General features: G+C 36.1%; 1 protein-coding gene across 3 annotated transcripts in view; it reads left to right on the forward strand.

The window, feature by feature from the left end:
- MMP16 (matrix metallopeptidase 16) overlaps positions 1 to 22,307 on the forward strand; it is a 194,107-nt gene that overhangs the window by 149,554 nt on the left and 22,246 nt on the right. For all 3 annotated transcript variants that reach the window (XM_080381863.1, XM_080381865.1, XM_080381864.1), the window contains one exon: positions 16,956 to 17,094. In XM_080381863.1, the coding sequence (XP_080237989.1) occupies positions 16,956 to 17,094 (139 nt within the window). The remainder of the gene's footprint in view (positions 1 to 16,955; positions 17,095 to 22,307) is intronic.

The following is a 22,307-nucleotide window of genomic DNA, read 5'->3' on the forward strand; positions in this document are numbered from 1 at the left end:
ATAGGTGTGCACGTGTGAACGAAGGTGGTATGGCCCTGAAATAAGTAGGGTAGATCCTCTTCCATTTCCTCTACACAGAGTGTGTAAAGGTGTGGAAGAGCCTGGTTAGAGAAGCTTCAGTCTCTTGTTTATGCATGGACTTTCCTGAACTACTGCAGCCAGGAGGAAATACTTAAATTACTCACTGTTTCTTCCTCCCACCTGTGGTTCTGACATGACTCATGAGGACACTGCACGCTTCTGGTCTCCTCAGAGAATCCATGCAATGTGTGGTGTGGAGAGAGCAGGAGACAGGGTAAGTGGTAGGATGAGCACATACTGCATCTACAATTAGTATCACATCAATTGCATGTGTTGCAAACCCATGAAGTTTGGCTTCAGTGATTATGAAGCTTGAAGGGAGGGACATGGTAATCTGAGTTCTTCAGAGAGGCTGTAGTTGTGTGTGACATGTACATTGTGGTTTCCATCTGCTCATGCTATGTCCTCACCCACTGACATCCACCTTTCTTTACAACTTGTAATGTTACTGTTATATTAGGAACATTTTGCCCAATTTTCATTCATTCTTTAATTTTTTTCCCCTCATACTTTTTGTGAATGCTTTGCTATTATTAGGCATAGAATCGTAGAATGGTTTGGTTTGGAAGGGACCTTAAAAGATCATCTAGTCCAGCCCCCATAACATGGACAGGGACATACATATGCATATGGAGAGAAACACAGATGTGTATGAATTTATGGGTATTATAGAAACATGAAAAGATAGGTGATATAGTGATAAGTCATATAAATATATCACAATTTATTCTACAGGAAAAAGATCCCTGCTTAAAGGAAATGAAAACTGTATTACAACTAGGAAAAATATTTGGAATATTAATTTCTGTTTTCCTACAATAATAAGAATAGATGTTTGATAGTTCTGGTTAATACTGGCAGATATAGTTTGTTACTCCCTCATCTTCACAAGCTTTTGGCCAACAAGAGTGAATGATAATGACTTTTATTTTATTTCCACGGTGAAAATAGATGTAGAAGCTTCCTGTAGCTGGAAATTATGCTAAATGATCTCCTAGACATGCCATAGTTCACAAGTCACAGGTTTATTCATGTAGGTGAAATTTTGGTTTTTTCTGATGAATCCTTCTGTGCTCTATTTGGAGTTTTGCAGTTTTCTTGGTTTGACAGTGGTATCTAGCTGGGTTAAAGAACGTAGAAACAAGCATTTATGGCTTTAGCTTAATCATAATTTCTCTGCTTGACTGCTTTCAGCATTTTCCTTGCCTTCAACTAGAAATTTTGATGAAGCAGGTCATACCTTCTCTTGGATTGTCAGTAACTTTTGGTTATCTAGGCTCATAGCCTCCAATGCATGCTGACTTAATCCTTATGTTTTGGGAATAAAAATAAAGAAAGGGAATTGAGTCTGCTCTCCTCTGGCCTTTGTGATTTTCAGAAAGTGCCCAAGTCATTACAGAGAGCCTGATGACTCAGGCATATCTGTAGTAGTTGTTAAAATAGTCTGCTCACTCTTCAGGCAGATGGTGAAGCACCATATTACACATGATAAAGTGATAAGGGCAAACAAGTAGAGAAAACAGTTATTCTGATTTCATTAAAATGGTTGGTCTGTTTTGCTTCGACAAAGGTAAGTCTATCCTGGACCATTTTCACATATTTGTATGTCTGTTCTTTACAAATGTGGAGTCAACAATTTCAGACTGATGAGAAATAGAAAATAATCGAGGCAGGGGGGGAGGTGGCAGGGAAAGTTACAGAAAAAATGCAGGCAAACAAACCTTAATATTCCTTTTTCTCTTCTCATAGCCCAAGATGGGTAGAAAATATAAATTACAAACATATAAAAAAAAATCCTTGTTTTTTTTCATAAGCTCCTAGGTAGTACAGTTAGTCTTCTCCAGGAAGGAGATTTCTGTTCTAAGGTCTGTGCTGCTGTTGGTAAAGCAGTATAGCATAGTGCTAGGGAATACTATGCAGGTGGGAAAAGAATCTTGAAAATACTTTTATGTTGATATCTTGCCTGTTTCTAAGGAATTGCACATTTTCAAGTCCTCTTGACAATGTTATTAAAGGGAAAAAGGTAAGACCAAAGTTCTTGATTATTTTATTTTATTTTATTTTATTTTATTTTATGAAATGGTAAAAGAGGCTGTAAAAGGATGGACAAAAAGTGGAGAGTATGAAATATATGTGATGAGCTGGGGAATGAAAGCAGTTGTAAAATTGATATTACTGAGCTTTCAAATAGCATAGAAGCTCACATGTTTGTCAGATTTAAGCTAGCAAACTGTCATAGAAAAGTATGAGTTATTTAGTTTCCCACAGACTGCATCAAGAGAGGAATGTGTTAGTATAAGAGAAGTACCAAGAGTTAGGCATCGATAAGTGGAAAAAAAGGATTTACCTCATTTGAACATTATGCTCATCATATATCCTGTGATATTTTCAAGAACCATGATCATGTGTTGACAGCCTATGTAAATGCTGCCTGTCAGAAAGCCAGTCTTCATTCCAACTCAGTTTTACACTATTATTTGTAAAGAGACAAAGATAGCTACTGCAAAGCTATCTTTACCTCATATTATTATACAACTACTTATCAAACCCTTTCACCTGTTTTCGTTGTTTAGCCCCTATTATATACCTGCCTGGTTTCAAAGACAGATCTATCAAAAATCCCTTGTTTGATTTATGTTACATAGACAGGTGTGTGTATTAATGAAAACGTGTCATACTTTTTTTCCATTTGAGTCATCATTGTTAGAATATTTGCAGTTTAACTATAACATATACCTCAGCAGAATACTTTTTTCACAATGTCAGGAGGAAGTTTTTCAGTTTTAATGAAGAAAAACAGTAATTCTTTTATAATAAAATACAATATAAATCGCTCCATTTTCTTATCTTTCCATGGTGCAGAATGCATCATTGCTCCATGAACTCATGGAATTCATTGATTTTTATGTGAACTCCCTATAGGTACAGGCAATCTGTGGGTACAGAACTGGGTTCAGGAAAATTTACAGATGGTTTTGTAGGCTCAAAGTGCAATCACTACTGGGGGAATAAACAGTGAACTGCTCTGTAAAGGCCTAAAGTTCATCCTGTGGATGAAGGATTTTGTGCAGTACTTACATGAATGTGCTCATACCTACAGAGCATTAGCGGGAATGTGAGCATTCCAGAGATTCCTGGCTGCAAGCCTAGATTTGATGTCTTTAGAGGTCTTTATTGTGCCTTTTTTAATGGCTGTTTGTTTGTTTCTTGATATTGAATCATCATCATCATGTGGCAATGGGAACATTTCATAGAGTCTCAGTCATTTTAGTTATTTGGATGAAATCAGGATGAATTAAGATGCTGAATTCAGTTAGGAATACAGAAACCCACCAGAAAGGTAGATAGTGGGTTTTTTTGTGGGGGTTGTTTTGTTTTGTTGTTTTTTTGTTGTTTTTGTTTGTTTGTTTGTTTGTTTTTGTTTTAAGTGAATGATCAGTTGGCAAAGATAAAGCATTGGTGACGTGTTACCATTATTATGTTCTGTGACACATCAGAAAAGCAATAGTACTGCTCAACATCATCTCCAGCTGCACCATGGTGCAAGGTCTGTAACTGTCAGACTTGTAATTCAAACAGATATAGTGAACAGATTCTGATGTGGAAAATTTTCCAGGAAGAGAAGACCCAAGTGCTCTTGGAAGTATATGACTGATTTAGTATGTGTCAATCTTCCACACAGGACCCAAATCAACCCACAGTGTTTTTAGGGATCTCTAAAACTGCAGAGTTCCATGTATGATGTAAGATCTAGTGTCACCCAGAGACCAAAGGTAACTGAAGACATTGTAGCACATTTTAAAAATATCATGCATAGCATTTTTCCCTTGAACTGAAAGTATTTTATATGTACTTACAGGTTTTGATTGCTTCAGAGTAGTTTTGAGCAGTTAATGTATACGAAGAAAACAAATAGATAAATGCCATTGCTACTGTCCACACAGGAACAATAGAGATGACAGATGGATATGCATCAAAACTTTTTTTTAAAGCTCACATAAAATTTGGTAATGAAGAAATTATAAAATACATATATGAATAAGACTGAAAGAATTAAAATAAAGGATATAATGAAAGAATCATTTACTAATGAGAGCAGCACTGTAACAAAATGAGGATACAATATTTCAAAAATAAATATTAACCAAATGTACATCAAACTGTTCTTAAATTAATTACTTCCATAGAATAACAAATGCTAAAAGCAGTCTTAAGACACATTTAATTTAGAATTAATTTGTCCATATGCATTAATTTATGTATTTGTATGTATAGAAGATATAATTTAAAAAATGTTTTAATCTGCACTGGAAGAGGCAACAGCAACTACTGCAGTCTTCAAAAAGGTCAAGGAAGAGAACACAGGAAAATACAGGCTGGTCAGCCCCATTTCCATCCCTGGAAAGGTGATGGAATAGGTCATCCTAGAGATCAAGTCAATACATGTGGCAGACAATGAGGTCATCAGGACTAGTCAACATGAATTCACCAAGGGGAAGTCATGTCTGACCAATCTGATTGACAGCCTTCTATGACGGAATGACTGGCTGGGTAGATGAGGGAAGAGCAGTGGGTGTTGTCTACCTTGACCGCAGCAAGACTTTTGACACTTATCTCCCATAACATCCTCATAGGTAGCTCAGGCACTGTGCACTAAATGAGCGGGCAGTGAGGTGGATTGAGACCTGGCTGAATGGCAGAGCTCAGAGGGTTGTGATCAGTGGTGCAGAGCCCAGCTGGAGGCCTGTAGGCTGCGGTGTTCCCCAGGGTCAGTACTGGGTCCAGTCCTGTTCAACTCACCCGTCAATGCCCTGGATGAAGGGCCAGAGTGCACCCTCAGCACGGTTGCTGGTGGTACAGAACTGGGAGGAGTGGCTGACACACCAGCAGGCTGTGCTGCCATTCAGCGGGACCTGGGCAGGCTGGAGGGTTGGGTGAAGAGGGACCTGATGAAGTCCAACGGAGGCAAGTGTAGGGTCCTGCACCTGGGGAGGAACAACCCCATGCACCAGCACAGGCTGGGGCTGCCTGCTGGAAGGCAGCTCTTCAGAGAAGGACTTAGGAGCCCTGGTGGACAGCAAGCTGCCCATGGGCCAGCAGTGTGCTGGGGGCACGCTGGGATCCTGGGGGGCATTAGGAGGACTGTGGCCAGCAGGTCAAGAGAGGTGATTCTCCCCCTCTGCTCTGCCCTGCTGAGGCCCCATCTGGAGCGCTGTGCCCAGTGCTGGGCTCCCCAGTTCAAGAGAGACAGGGAACTGCTGGAGAGGGCCCAGCAGAGGGCTACAAAGATGATGAGGGGACTGGAGCATCTCCCTTATGGGGAAAGGCTGAGAGAGCTGGGCCTGTTTAGCCTGGAGAAGACTGAGAGGGGATCTTACCAATGTCTGGTTGGACTAGATGATTTCCAGAGGTCCCTTCCAGCCTTGACCATTCTGTAATTCTGTGATCATATGCCTTTTGCAGTACAGAGGAAAGTTAGTCAGTTAGTGCAGTCAGTTACTGCACTCAGCTGAGCAGACAAGAAAGAGCCAGGATTTAAATCAAAACATGTCTTCCAAAAGTGAACTCTAGCTGTGATTGTGGATGGATATGAAAGTGGGCTGCATTCACTACATTCATTTAAAGAAGTTATTTCTCTGCCAGTTCTCTCTGAATTATACCAAGCCTGTTTCCTTAAAAAAAATAATGATTAAAAAAATACTAATGACCTCTTTGGGCATTTTTTTAAGGCTAAGATCGATTTTTGGAGGTGTTTTTATTTGTGTATGTGTGTATGTCTTATACAGTCAATATTCAAGGAAGGACACAGTATTTGGATATACCGACAGTCAACAAAATAGATGTCCAAACCCATTTCTGCATGGGAAATGACCAAACTGCATGAAGTACTGGGCTCAATATTTTGTTGAGGAAGAGCTAATATGAGTTCACAGTATTATGCACTTTTTTTTATATTTACCTTGTAGTATGCAAGATATTTAGCAAATTTTCAACATACGATTCCCAAAGTAAACTTAACAGTTATATTCTAAAAATGTTAATATATTTTAGACAAAGAAACACCTCTTCGAAATACCGGAACAATGAATGTTGTCTTTCAAGTGGGAAGAATGGAGCCCAAAAGAGTGATTTGCAGAACCTACTCTAAATATGAATGGGGGTTTTTCAAAGCTTCTTGAAAAACTTCAAAGTTCTTGTAGAGCTTGTTGTCAGGCTCTCAGTATTACTTTTTGTGTATTGGAAATAAAATCAGAAATTCCTCAGATCTGCTACTGAACATGCAAGTGTTTGGAATATAAAGAAACTCTTGAGTGATGAGCAATGCTTCAGCCCTTTCATGAATATTCAGCACAAAGGCACCACTCGCTGGGCTGAGGGGCTGGGCTGTGCCCTGCGGGACCCCGCTGGCGCTGGCTGGAGCCGGCTGGAACCGGCCGTGCCCGGCATGGGGCAGCCCCGGCCCCTCCTCACGGCGGCCGCCATGCAGGCCCATGCCAGCGCCACGGCACCGACAGCCAATGCAATTGGCCAAAGAATGCATTAGAGAAAAAGAGAAGCGTATAGAGAAAAGAAGAAATTCAAGGATAAGATAAAGGACTCTGCATCTTGGATCTACCACTGTGCGGGGTGCAGCTGGTAGTACTTTATTGAAACTACTCAAAAAGTCAGGTGAGGTTTCAGAGGGATTACCAATGTTTGGCTATTGACCATACTTTAGAATTTGATGTTGAACATAAAGGAGGTGTTTTTGCTCCAGCTTCAGTCGTAGTTCCTCTTGTTATATCCTGTTGTCCTGGTGGTGTGTAAACTAGACCCAGAGAGCACATGAGCAAGAGTGCACAGTACAAGTTTTTTGTATATAATGTCCATGAAGGAGATCTATACAGCAGTTTACCGAAGAGGGAGGAAAAAAAGAGGTTGCTCTTGTGAAGAGAGCCAGAATGTATATGCAGTGCCATAGCCCTTTGACTCCTTTGAAAAAATAAATTGTATTTTTCATATTTTCCCTAATCTTTGAAGCCTAATTTCTGGATTACTGTCACTTTTTTTTTTTTTTTTTTTTTTTTTTTTTTTAATTTTAAAAACATAGCTATAGATTTCAGCGTGAGAAATGAAAAACAGTTGTGCACATATCTTAAAATGAGCAAAAAGGCTATTCAGGTCATTAATTAGGGCTCAGAATATGAAGACAAGAAGGTAGATTTTAACATAAAGAGAGCCATTTTTGACCTTGAATAAACTACTTGACATCACTTTGTCAATTACATAGGAAAACCGATAAGAACAGATAATAGAAAAAAACCCATTATACTCCTTAGCAAAGATTTCCCAGATAAAATCACTAGGTCATTTTTCTGCTTGAAAATGTATTTACACCAGTGAACTTTTAATGTCAATGGCTTAGCTGAAGACAGATGCTTTAAAGTGGGCTCAGTATTTCCCATAAATAACAAATGGGTAAGTTTACCCGTTTTTTACTTGATTCTACTCTGAGTCACAGCAGTTAAGTTTTTTGCAGATGGTGTTGGTTAGCACTAACATGATGTTAAGAAAAGAAATAGGATCATAACAAACAATGGCTTTAATTTGTCTGGAGGAGTGCTTCAGTGTCTGATTAGATTCAATAACAAATGGTAATTAACAGTGGTTAATAAAGGGCATCAAGGAAGTACATTCCTTGTTTGGGAACATAAAGAAGCCACAGAATTAGCAATATCATTTGATGATGGTTTTGCATCCCTTTGTTTTGAATCCAATGAGTTATCTCATGAGCATTCAATGATCATCATGAGGAGACGATCAGGAGGTTCAAGATCTCAGTATAGGAGGTGCTGAGGCTTTCCTGATTGGTGTTAAGTGCTATGACTTCTCACAGTGGTTCTCAGACCACATTTTTACACTGTTAGAACCATGCTGTTGTCTCAACCACATTAGGAAAGATTAATTGTTTCTAGAAGTTCAAATAAATCATCTTCAATGCATTATACATCTATCTGTTAATGAACGGATAACATCCCTTTTGTAGTTTTAAAGGGGCTTTCTTGTTCTTAATGTGAATCAGCTCAATAATAATCTGAGCTAAAGTATTCTGTGTGTGTATAGAATAGCCCACTTAGCTAATTGTTTCCTAAAATGAGCTAGATTGGTAGCATCCATTTGGTGTCTTGATTCCAGTCTCACTAGAGCCAATTGTTTTCTGCTGTGGAATTAAGCAGGAGCTGAAGTAGACCTAATGTATAGTTTCCTTGCAAATTCTGTATTAAAAAAAAAACAAACAAAACAACAAAACAAAACAACAAAAAAACAAACCAGAAAAGATAATGAATTTCAGTGATCATTCTCATAGCTGGATTGTGCTAATATTTTTCTACATTTAATTCCCCTGGACTGTAACTTCTTTTTTCTGCTCCATGAAAATTATTGGCCAGAAAGTTGCTCAAAAGCATTTTATTATTTTTTTCCTATTCTGTGCAGTTCTGTCCTTTTGTATAAATTCCAAATTTGGAATATTGAAACTGGAAGTTATTAAAGAAATAGTGGAATTCTCCAAATGACTAGGAGAAAAGCCTTTAATCCCACATGTTGCAGGCCCAGTATTACTATCACTGAGATCCCTGGTGAAATTCAGAGGAACTGGTGAAGTAGATGTGGAAAAATGCCTTTTGAGATTAGATAAAGATTTTAAAAAGTATATTCTCAATATATTTTTACTTAGATGCAATAAATATAACTTGTATTTCCCAAATTCAGTAATTTTCTTAATACTCCTATAACAGTGTGTGGTAGGGGAACTTCATTCTCTCCTGTATCACAGCCTTGAAATACAGTCTGTGCAGGTTCTATCTCTGGTAAGTTTCTCTGTACATAACTGGAACTCTCCTTTCTCTGTGAGAGAATAATTTAAAGTTACTAAATAGCTTAATGTATTTTTTACCACTGACTTTCTTTGCAAAATGCAGATGGGAAAAAATTAGAAGGATACTCATTTGTCTGAATGTTTCAGTCTGCTGCTCCTGCTTTGCATAGCTACTGAGTATGCATAAGCTCCATTTACAAAGGCTTCCTTTTGCACATGGTCAGAGGTAGCTTATGGGAGAAACATTACCCAGTGTGAAACCTTGATGTGTTTTGTCAAAAATATTAAGCTACAAATTAATTGGATTTCAGTATTTGATTAACATTGATTAAGAGTAGAAGTATTTTGTTTATTTGTTGTTTTTTTTGTTTTGGTTTTTTTATTATTATTTATTTATTTGTAATTAAATAGGCCAAACCATGATTCTGTGGAACTGAGCTGTAGTAAAACTTTATCTATCAGCTATAGATACTATTTTTTCAGTTTTGCATCACATTCCATCCTTTGGTGGTGGAATACCCTTAACAGCACAATATGTATGCACTTTAACATCAAGTCAGAGTCTCAGTATTGACTGAGATAAATTCACACAGATATTTGCTGTACAATGTGAGGATATTTCACAAATTACTTGGGGATTCACATACATTTTTATAATCATAGTAAAAATATTATAATTTACAGTTGTGATTTGTCCTTGTTTTTCACCTGTCCTGCTGTCTGCCTTAAATCTTTTCCTGCCTTGTGTACTTACGGTGAGTTTTAAGATTCCTTAAAGATTCCTTTAAGATTATAGCCCAAAACCTAATTTCTGCTAAAGTCAGCTTAATCTTAGTCTCCAAGTGGTTACAAAAGTTACCACTTGAAAGCTTTCTTCTTTCTTCATTCTAGCTCTTTGTAGATTTTTTTTTTTTAGAATGTCTATCACATGCAGTAGTCTTTCTGTTTTTAATGGCTATCATTTGGACCTCTGAGTCAATGTCATGTGTCATTACATAATTGCAGATAGAGTTCATTAAGTATAAAACAAAGGGCAGAGCTCTAGAGATTTTGTAGCAAATTAATGTTTTATTGTTGGCAGTGATTGTTGGTCCAGAGACGCAGGAGAAAATGAGGTGCTGAGAGAAGAAAGCTCCATTAATTTTGCACTATAATCTCCACGAGTTTGTGTATTATGGATGAACTGAAATATCTGGAGATCGTTTTTAATTCTCCTACCCATCAGTTGTGTCCCTTAAGGAACCTGAAAGATGTTTAAGGTGAGAATAAATACCAAAATTGAAATTAATTATTCACTGGATTACAGAATTAAAAGTTCATTTGGGAAAAAAAAAAAAAGAAAAAAAAAGAAAAAAAAAAGAAAAAAGAGATGGCAGCAGTGTTTACTTAGAAATAAATAAAAGGAAAGTTACAAACTTTTTGGTTTAGAAACTTTGCTGAAAGAGATCATAAAATAAACATGAAGAACAAGTTAATACAATCATCACTAAAAGCTAAAATTGATTTATTGTAAGATTGGGAGGAGACTATCTAACAATAAAGTATGAAATTTATGCATTATGATCCAGATTTTCTGACTCTAATATATCTTCCATTCAAGATTCGCCAGGTTGTCAGTAAAGAAGTGCTTTTATAAGGAAGGTATTTGCTATGTTCATACACAATGTATTATATTTTAGTCTCTTCATCTAATCACTGAGTTACATACGCACAGAAAAAAATACTTAGACCTTTACTGACAGTATAGAATGATTTATGTATAACCTCTGTTGTTTGTTTTCTCCAAAATCTTTATTGTTTTTTTTTCTCAGAAGTATCCCACCTTCCAAACAAAACAAATTAAATAACACTCAGATTGAGTGACTACTCCTTCTTCTTCATCCCTCTGTTACTCTTTATCCATAACAGTATTTCTGAAACAGCTGATAGTCTCCCCTTACTCAATGCTCATTTTCTGATTGTTAGATACATTGCTCATTTTTTAATTCAATTTAGATTTTTGTTTGGTTTAGTTCTGCTTTTTGAACTGGAAATAATTGTCCAAGTTTAATTTACTTAGTATGTCTATAGTCATAATATTTAATGATCCATTATTATGCAAGATCCCAGCTGCACAGGAGTGATCCACAGATTTGGAGCTATTGGGTAACTACAGATGCTTACAAAAAGGCATTTGCTAGCCAGCAAGGAAAGGCACTAAAAGCTATACATTTAATGTATCTGTTTGTCAGGCTTGGAATTGCAGTGCATGTGACCGTGTGTTCAACCTTTTTGCAGGAGTTAGTGTGTTTTGGGGAAATAAAATAATTAAAAATATATTTAACCAATATAGTGGGAAAGACAAACAGTTTTACAATACACAGTATTTCTCAAAAGAGACATAATTGTGTTTATTCAGTATAACCAAATACAATGAGGCATTTTTTATCAGAGAAACTGTTTCAAGCTATTTACTTTAAGTGTGAAAGAGCTTTCTTAGAGTTAATACACTTTCTCTTGGAGTATGCCTTTTTTTGAATTTCAGTAACAGCTGAACTGTGTGGAAAACACATTTTCAGTAATTCTACCTGTTTATGAAAATGCACGTGATAAAATTGCTGGTAAATACAACTTCGTTTAAGAAATATTTAAGTACATTTAGTCATATGTGCTGAATTGATCCATTCTTTCTACAAGCAGAGACTGTCCCATGTAGTACCTCAGAAAGATCCATGGCATGCTTTACAGCCACATGCTAGATTTTAACTTGAGTTCCACAGTTTGAACTCTGGCAGTATAAAACCATTGAGTCCAGTGTGTTCACAGGAAAGTCAGCCAAGACAATTAAATTTACGTAATGTAATTATTCTATCAACTTCTGCCAACACCTACCTTACCCATCTTAAAAATGATCCAGACTTCCAGTTCTGCTGTCTGACATTTCCAGATATTTGTTTATTCTTGTTGGTCTGGCTATATATTAAAATACATCTATTTGCAATCATGCCTGCTTCTGTCTGTTTAAATAAGACCACAGAAATGCTAAAATCATACATTTTCAAGATTTTAGTTTTGTGGAAACCTGTAGGGTATTTTCAGATGAGAAACACCCCATTGTTCATGATTATTGTAGTGACATGTAAATCTACTGAAAATCAGAGCTGGAAAATACGGAGTCTACGGGATTCATCAGCAGGAGAGCATGCTATGTTGTGTTCACAATTATGCTTCAGATTGGAATATTTAGACATTAAAGGCAATGGCACAGGAAGAACTTATTTCAAGGCACAGATCTTTAGCCTTAATGTTAGCCAGATGTGCTACAGTATAGAGAGGTTTCCTGAAAACAAGCTGAAGGATTTAGTCTACAAGGTGGTTTTGACATGAAGCAACAAAGATCATGGATTAGACCTTGCAGTCAAAGTGCTACTATTCTTGGTGATAAAGAAAAAGAAATAACGTGAACGAGGGCTGAACACCAGTTAGCAGCTGTGGCTGTTGCTGGTTGCTTATGGCTTTTGACAGTGTGGGTTTTTAGATTGTCATATATATTTCTGCAGACAGCTGTGGATGCTCTAAATTTGCATGTGTTTAGGAAGGAATCCAAAGGAGTAAAAGTCTGTCAAGTGCTATTAATCACAAAATTATCACCTTTGATTCAGGTGGTCCCTGAATCGCAAGTTATGGATGACTGGGTGAGTGTATCAGAGAGATGTCATTGCATGTTCCCTTTGTGTTTATTGTGATGGGACAGGACAGGACAGGGCAGAACAGAACAGAACAGAATAGAATAGAGTAGAGTAGAGCAGAGCAGAGCAGAGTAGAATAGAATAGAATAGAGTAGAATAGAATAGAGTAGAATAGAATCGAATCGAATAGAATAGAATAGAGTAGAGTAGAATAGAATAGAATAGAATAGAGTAGAATGGAATAGAATAGAATAGAATAGAATAGAATAGAATAGAATAGAATAGAATAGAATGGAATAGAATGGAATAGAATAGTGCAGTTGGAAGGGACCTGCAATGATCACCTAGTCCAACTGCCTGATCATGTCAGGGCTAAAGTGTTATGTGTCGATTTGCCAATGACTCCACTGGAGATAGGATACAGGCCTAGGTGATGCCTGGTCTGGTCCTGTGTGCTCATCTTTATGAGTCTTTGCATTATGACAGATTGAACCCAGGAGAAAAAAAGTAGAGAAAGGACGGGGTTTATCTTACTTGCATTTAGATGCCCACTTTGTACTTTGCAGACATCTAAACAGGATCCAGGTTGCTAGGTTCCATTTTTAATCAGTGCAGAGAAGTAAACAACCAAGTGAAGCTTGCCTTAGAATGTTCCTGTGAGGGACCTTTATTGTGCCAGGTTCAGTGGTTCATATCTAAACAGATTTTTGCATTGTAGACATATAAATCTGGTCAAATCAATTCTTCTTATGTAATTCACTGAATACTAACCTAGTAATATTAGTACAGCAGTAGTAGTCTCAATAATTTTGTAGAGTTCGGGAAGTAACAAGGTACATATTAAAAAAAAAGAAAAGATCTTGAAGATCCATGATTTTTTATTATATCATGTTTGATACCATTTCTTTTGGAAGTATCTCTAAAATGATTATAGGATAAAGGAGACTCTTCTAGTATCAGTCTCAGGTGAAAAGTCCAGGACCGATATGTACACACAGTAACACCCTGCTGAATTAATTTCTTGTCATGTAATTTGATTTCTTGTTGAAAGCTTATGGATACATAATATTGACATTACCATAAATATATATTTTAAACCAAATTCCTGGGGTTATGCTGCATGAACCAAACATTCCAGCTTTGCCATAATAGTATTACTGTGAAAATTTTAATTGTGGTATAGTACAGCAAATTATTGGCTTTCTAAGGAATTTGAACAAATAAATAAATAAGAATAATCTCACTATTATGCTGCAGATTGCTTAAAATAAATATGAAATACACAATTCAACATACAACTCAATACCAAATCTGCAGAATATAATTTTATTGGTCTTCTTATCAAAATTAGTTAATGCAAATGTATTCCACAAATCACTAAGGCTGAAACATAACTCATTCACAAGAAGAGTATCTCTGTTGACTTGTTGATTTTACGGTTTTGTTGCACTACGAAAACTGTGTTTGTTACATACTCAATTTCTTTCAAGAATGCATATTTAGTCTCTTTACTGAAGTCATTCCATTGACATTGATATTATACCAGTAATCACCATGATGGGATAGTACTCTCCAGTCAGCACTGCAGTACTGCCAAACTAAAATGACTGCTTCCTACTCTGGCTACCTCTATCTTAACACTTGCAGGTTTGTCAACTACTCAATATAGCCATGACTATTTGAAGTTTGGGAGGGGTTTGGTTTGTTTTGGTATTTTTGGGGGTTTTAAATGAAACAAAATGAAACAAAACAAAACAACACAGGTCAATGGACTTGATTGAATATTTAACAATGTAATTGAAGTCTGATCAAAAGAAGATCATTTCTGTCATTAGAACTACAGAAGTTCTTCTCTTATAACACACAATAATGTGATTTGCAAGACCTGCTTTGGTGTACTAGCTAAGAGTTGAGATTAATTAGCCAACCTAGAATGTTACAAGCTTTGTCTATAGACCTGAGGTCCAGACTTTCTGGAGTACGTGCATTCTATTGGGAAACTCCTGGAAGCTTGAGCATTTCATTGACGACTTTTGTTGATGAAGTGATTATGTGTGTACTTAAGTCCTTTTGTATTCAGCTAAGTAGTCAGCCTTTGTTCAGTTTTACATATCCTGCTTGTTTTGTACCCACAACTTGATCCATGTCCTTCTGAGTTGGAGGACATTTTATGAGAGCTGGATATGTTCCTTCATGCAACTAAACATTGTTTTCTAAGATGTATTTTTGCAACCAAATTCAGACAAATAAAAAGGGTTATCTCTGTCTCTGGGTGAAGAAGACAAGACTGGAGTATTGCATTGTACTGAAGGTAGTAACAGATATCACAAAGACTGCACTTTTAAATCACTGAAGCTTGCTACTTGTTTGTCCTTTTCTTTAAACTTTAATAACTGATCTCTGAGATAGTGCCTGGCTTTTTATAGGAAAGCATTTTACAGATGTTTGGAGAGGACAAAGAACTGTTTGGCCTATTGAGACTTATTATTACATCATTCCTCCCTAAGTCGTTCCTAGATTGATGACGCCTCAAAATTCTGACCTGAAAATCCATTTCAAGCATTTATTACTGTTTCAATGAAAAATTACTTCCAAATATCTGTTTGAGTCTATTCCCCCTATTATAATTTTTCAAAGGACTCTTGTCTTATCTACATGCTATAATAAAAAATATCAGAGGTTGACATCTGTTCCGGCATTCCGAGCACATGATTCAGTTAGGCCTTCCTAAATACTTGTATCTCTAAGCTGTATTCCGGCACTTCTGCCAGTTCTCTTACTGAAATTTAGTCAATTAATCCTAAAAAATTGCTTTATTGACCTGTCTTAAAAGTTATAATACCTCTTACAATAAAAAAAAATCAAACAAACAAAAACAAACAACTGAAGCTCAAAATAGGAATCTAATCAGGTGAGAATAATGTAACTTTGTTACACTGGTAATGAAATAGCAAAACATGAAAAAATGTGAGGGATTTTAGTAGTATTATTTCCAGAGAATTGCAGCTTTTCGATATAATATTTTTAAGGTTGTGTAAGCTATCTGAACTTTTTTTAATGCTAAAGTTCCCAGAAATCTGGGACTCAAAACAATTTCAAATTTAGACTTATTTATGCTCACAATTAAGATACGTTTTTGTATATATATTGAGCTGTTTTGTATTTGTATGGCTAATACTTTTTGTAGAGATGTATAAATTTTTGAGTCAATGGAAAGATAAACAATTAGAGAGCTGTGATCTCAGATCTGGAAAGATGATAAATACAGTTCATCACAAGCCTGCTCCTGCAAAGTATTAATCTTCTCTCTAAGCTGTGCCCATTCCCATAGGAGCACAGTTCTCTTTTGCTTGGCAAGTTGACCTGTACAGAAAGAGGGCTGAACTGCCATGTAAAACTGTGACAGATACCTGACAGAATAGCACTTTTTTTTAACATTTAAAGGGTTTTGTTTTATATAATAGTAATACTGTAAACATGTGCAAATGTATGTAAAAAGTTAAATACTTGTTTACCCTATCCTTCATCTCTAAATATTGGATGAACTGGAACTGCTGTTGTTATAAGAGCTGAAGAGATACAACAACATCTTTATCAACACTCACCTAATCTGTCACATTCTAATTTCTCAGCTTGAATGTTTCTCAACAATGCAACTTCCCTATGACTGTCACTGAAAGTAATACCATATCCCACAGGGAGAAAACATTTTAAATGGCAACAAACTAAGAGAGATTTACCAGGACACTGGATTTAGCACCTGTAACTGGCTGTAATATTAACCATTTGATTTGCTATTACATGGAAAGACTGCAAATCTTCACTACAGTAAAGTTGTCACCAAAGTATAGTTCTAGTCAGACTGATGTAGTAATGTTACAGCTGTATCTGTCAACCTTTCACTGTTAGCAGCCACTGCAAATGGCTTGCAGAATTAGTTTTTCTTCAAAGCCTGTCTGTAGTCCCATTATATTAGACTTACACATATGCGTACAGTTCAGTGTAAAAGCACTTGTAGTCAGTCCACAAATTTTAAGTTGGGCCCCTTATAGGAATGATGCTGAGAAAGTTATGTCATCTCATACAGCATGCTGTATGTTCTTCCGAAGGCTATCTACACCAAACACACAGTTCACATAGGTAGCTTATTCCCACCTCCAGGACCAGCTAGCTCTGACACATTTGTAATGTGTGGATGTGGCACGACTGCAAACACAAATATGGTTATGCGAATGGGGAGAGGTCATGTTCTAAAAATGCTAGGATAGTCTGTTCAGTATTTTCAGGACAGCAGCTGAAGACATACAAATGCCTCAAAGCATAGTAAGAGATGTATATTTGGTTTCCAGGATCAGTGGTTTTGGCGAGTCAGAAACAACAGGGTGATGGATGGATACCCCATGCAGATTACCTACTTCTGGAGGGGACTGCCTCCCAGCATTGATGCAGTTTATGAAAACAGTGAGGGGAATTTTGTCTTCTTTAAAGGTAAGAAAAGAAGAAAAGTAAGATTTTGTGTAATACTTTTGGCTGTAATGATTTCTTATTTTTACTAATGATTTGTAAATCATGTTGTAAATTGGTAGCTAAATGAAGAATATATGAGTTATGTTTTCTCATTTTGGCAACTACATAAAGCTTTGATTTCTTATTACCATTCAGAGAATCAGATCACTTACTCTTACATATTCAGTAAAAATGTGGAAGTATAAATAATAGACATACCAATGCAATGGTATACTGTGAAATCTCTCTTGAAAGATGTGGATTCAGAAGCTAGAATGAACAGCTATTTTTTTTTTTTTATTGTGGTTTTGGCTCTTCTTTTTACAAATTAAATTTGCATATATTTAAATTACATTTGTGATACATATATGTCACTGTACTGCACTGTAGCATGTTTCATCTGAGAACTGTGATTGTGATGCAAGGATTTTCAGGTGGGAAGAATTAAGTATCTTTTTCATAGATATGTATTTAGTATTTTTAAAGAAGCAAAAACTCCAGAAAATATGTTGTATGGATTGAATTGTTGCTAATCATTCTTTTCAAAGTTTCACTCCAGGCATCAGCTGTTCTGCAAAATTAAAGTTCTTGAACATGCATCTAATTTTAATTTAATGAGAAAATTATCCTATATGTTAAATAAATACCCATTTAGCAGCTAGCAACAAAAGAGTGAAAACCATGTAAAGTATGTTTTATAAGATAATAATTTGGAAGAAGAAAGAAGGAACTGAATAGATATGTGAAAAATGATTCAGCTGTTTAGTTATGTGACTGATTTACTTGTTAACTCATTAAAAAAACAGATATTTTTTAAATTGTTATATCAAAAATTAACTTTTACAAGTGGAATAATTAACAGGGAGCTAGACATAGTATTTTATTCACTATGAAAACATTGTCTATAGGTTATAGATAATAAAAAACAGAAGAACTTCTCTATTTTCTACCTGGGACATTAAATAATCAGGATTAATTAAAGGAAGCACAAGCAGCAGGATTGTGGTCTTAGAAGTCAGAATATTGTGTTCCTTTCCTTCCTCATCACCCCCATCTTATGCTGTCTGATTAGGAGACTTGAACATCTCCCTTCTGAGGAAAGGCTGAGAGAGCTGGGCCTGTTTAGCCTGGAGAAGAAAAGGCTGAGAGGGGACCTTATCAATGTCTACAAGTATCTTAAGGGGAAGGGTTAACAGGATGGGGCCGGGCTCTTTTCAGTGGTGCCCAGCAACAGGACAAGGGGCACAAACTGCAACACAGGAAGCTCCACCTGAATGTGAGGAAGAACTTTTCTTTGAGGGTGACAGAGCACTGGAAGAGGCTGCCCAGAGAGGTTGTGGAGTCTGCTCTGGAGACATTAAAAACCAGCCTGAACGTGACTCTGCAACTTGCTCTTGGATTACCTGCTTTAGCAGGGGATTGGACTAGATCTCCAGAGGTCCCTTCCAACCTCAACCATTCTGTGATTCTGTGATTTCAGACCAGCTAGTTTTGTGCTTTCTAGCTGTTATCTTATGATACTTGGATTTTCTGTTGCAGGTATTTTCCCACCTGCTTTCTTTTCAATGTTCCTTCAATTATTTTTCAAGTGACATTTCTATTGTCCCTTTGTTTGCTATGGTCAAAAGTCCTCATGTTTCCTTCTGCGATTTTTCTGATTTTTTGCTTCTCTGCCACTTCCTCTACGTGACTTCCAGTATCTACCTGATGCTGTTTGCATATCAGTGTAATTCATGGTTTTCCACTGCCACAGAATCAATAGGTTTAGCTGAGTCTTTTGTATGTGTGCCCTTGAAAATTCCTGTTAGCCAAGGAGTTCAGCTGCCTTGTGGAACATGATTACAGAAGTATATATAAACAGACTGTAGGTAACAATTGTCTTGTTTCTTCCATTCCCTCACAAATTTTTTTCCTGGGAAGGGTATATGTCTTCCTCCCAAAGGTGATATAAATAGACAAGTTGATTATTGCTAAGATGATGACCAAACAGATTATGTTATCCAGGTAGTGTGCTTTACCGATCTAAAACTGGTCAAACCAAGGATCTTTACATTTGAAGTCTTGCATACAGATGTGTTCACAAAGCACATCCCTCAGCCAACATGTAGAAAAAATAGAAAATATGGAGTGAAGGCTATCATAGAGCTTGGACTGGAATAATGTCACTACGTGCACCTCAGAGAACATTTTCCAAATCACTTCAAGACTGGTCAGTTCATCATGGCAGAAAAGTGTGGTGTTTGAGTGATGACAGCATTTACTTTCAGATTTTTGAAGTCTGCAAAGCTTCTTCTCAAGGTATCTGTAACATCCAATTCCCTGTAAGGTATAGAGTTTTGAATATCTGGTGTGTTTTGGAGAAACAGGTCAGTGTGTAAATATCCTCCCTTCAGAAAAGCCACTGCTGCTTCTTCAGATGCTCAAATGTTCCAAGGACACCTTCCCTCTCCATTACTCTCTTTCACTAACTTTGGAGGGTTTTTTGCTAGTGTGAAACAGGGCCTCCTGTGGCTGACTGATTTTCACTCATGCTTTCATACTTGCGGAGCAGTATCTCTACTCTTTGAGGAAGGTGAAGAAAGCAGTAAGCCAATTTACTCATCTGCCACTGCTAGTGAGTAATTTCCAACTTACTTCTCTTTACATGCCTACGCTGTCATAAATTCAGGATGAACAATGTTCTGTATTTAAGATGCACTCAGGATAGACCTTATGAGCTATCCTGTATTAAAACATACTGTTTCTCTTTTTAGAAATATATAAATTTCATTTATTTTCAATAATCTATGCTCTATTTGATTTGTTTCAATCCTTGTCCTTCAGGATGGCAAACATCAAATTTTAAACAGTTGATTTAAATTATAAAACAGATTTAGATTTTTATTACTTTTTTTGATTACCATTAGAGTTTTCCTGTCTTTGTGTATACAGTTAGATTCATTTTAGTAGTAAATTTTTTACAGTAGTAGAAGTATAGATTAGCAAATTTATTTAAGTATTTAAAAAAATTATTTTTTTAAATGGGAGCTATGTTATAAAATATAAGTCATATGCAAATGATATGTCAGCTCAGGATGGAACATTTATTGATGAACCTTTGAAACGTTTTTATAGCTTATGATTTTGCTATGATAAATGTAGTTATTCTTATTTTGTGCTAATAAAATCTATCACTATATTTTTACCTATCTGACATTACTCTCCTGAGAATACTTGAGGATTATGCATAATGTGTTAGATATCTGTAGAAAATCAAGATGAATCAAGTTCAAGAATATTGGATCAAGTGTCTTCTTTAGTTTTGAAATGCCATTGTTTTTTATTTTTCTTTTCTTTTTAATTTTACCATTTTAACTTTTATTTCCTTTTTTATTTTGTTTTGTTTTGTTGTTTTTTTTGCATCAATATTTATTTTCACAAGGAAAAACAATTGTAAAAATTCAGTGGTGTGCTTGTAGTACAAAGTGATGCTTGCTTGTTTTACATGGCTTAAGATATTTAGCCTGTCTCCTTGTGCCTTCTAAAGATCATAAAGTTCATAGCAATATCTGGTGGTTGGCTGCTTATAAAAAACAGATGTTTAAATTGTTATTATTCACTGCTGGTGTCCATGCTGAATCATAATAAGAAGATGGCACCAGAATGATACTTTTTTTTTTTTCTTTTTTTTTTTTTTTCAATGAGGAAACGTGAATAGTAAAATTTATTCTGTGTACCTGTGGGAATTTATATGGTGCTAAAAATGAAATTGTCAAGCCATCTGCACTTTCAAATGTTATGGTAAACCAAATGTAGCAATAGAAATGCTGCTGTAAAACTCATACTACCAGTGCCACCATCATAACTTTCAACTGCACTTATCCCACTGCTTGACAGTTTTATTTTGAAAAATAGATTTACTATAGTGTTAGATCATGGAGCAGAGATATGACAGAAACTTGATGTGGGAAAGAGAGGATGTGAATAAAGGAAGCATGAATAATAATTTGGAGGTTTTAGTATGACAATATTTGATCCTGGCTTGAAAGACCAAAATTAAGAGCAAGGATGACTGAAGAAAAACCTCAAACTTCAGGGTTAGATTTAACTGGCTTTGGTTGAATATGATTCCTAAAAGTTTTGAGAATTTGTTTCATCACTTTAACACAGTGATTAGATGCTATATCCCACACAGATCTTGCACTACAGACATTGTAAATAACATGAACAAAAGTCTTGGTTGCTGACAGCCCAGAAGCACAACTATTTAGGATTCTGATTCTACAAAGGAAGAACTACATTTGCTAAAAACTGCATAATTGTTTGCAGTAGTTAGTAGGTAGTTAATAGTCTGAAAAATATCTGGAGTTAAATATTCAATATTTTAAGTGAAGCATGGCAATACAGATATCCTTTATTTCCAGTAATTTTTTTAGAATGTCAAATATACACGTTGAAAGACTTCAAATAATTGCAGTCACAGTTCATCCTTCTCAATTGTTTCCCTACAGTGATGATATTTGACAAAGCATTGTTGCAACAAGTAAGACATTTTGACTTTTTTATCACTTGCTTCATTCTCAGCTTGTGACTTTACCATTCTACTTGTTATCATACTAGATCTTACATTAGAAAATAAAAGCAGAGAGGTGAAACATTCAGCAGGTTGCCCAGACTTCCGGAAACATGTGGTGCTTTATTCTCCATGAGCATAACAAACCCACCAACCGACCTTAAAAAAAAAAATTGTAAAATAAATACAATGGTTTCTGCCAAGCTAGCATAAGCTAGGACTCTGAACGATCATTAGTTATCTATAAGAAGGATCAAACTATAACTATTTTAGTTTTGTCATATATTCTTTATTTCCTTTATAATCACATTAATGAGGTATACTGATTATTCACTAGTGGAAGTGCAATATGAGCTAAATGAAAGCATACTGACTTAAGGATTCATTTTTAATACATTTTAAGGTACATAAATAAAAGCTAGAAATAAAAGGAGTTAGTTCTCATCACAACCAGGCAAGTTTTGCACTGATTTTCGGCTCTAACTCCTCCTAATATTTGGAGTTTGAAAGCTTCTCAGTTTTTTCTGTTTTTTGAAAATCCTCTGATCCCACTTTCCTCCAGCTGAGGGACAGAAGCTAAACAGAAAAAAACCCTAAAACAACAGACCCAACAACAAATCACCTAAACCCCCCTGAAACAAAC

The sequence above is a fragment of the Falco punctatus genome, assembly GCF_963210335.1.
Source record: "Falco punctatus genome assembly, chromosome: 3".
Taxonomy (NCBI): Eukaryota; Metazoa; Chordata; class Aves; order Falconiformes; family Falconidae; genus Falco; species Falco punctatus.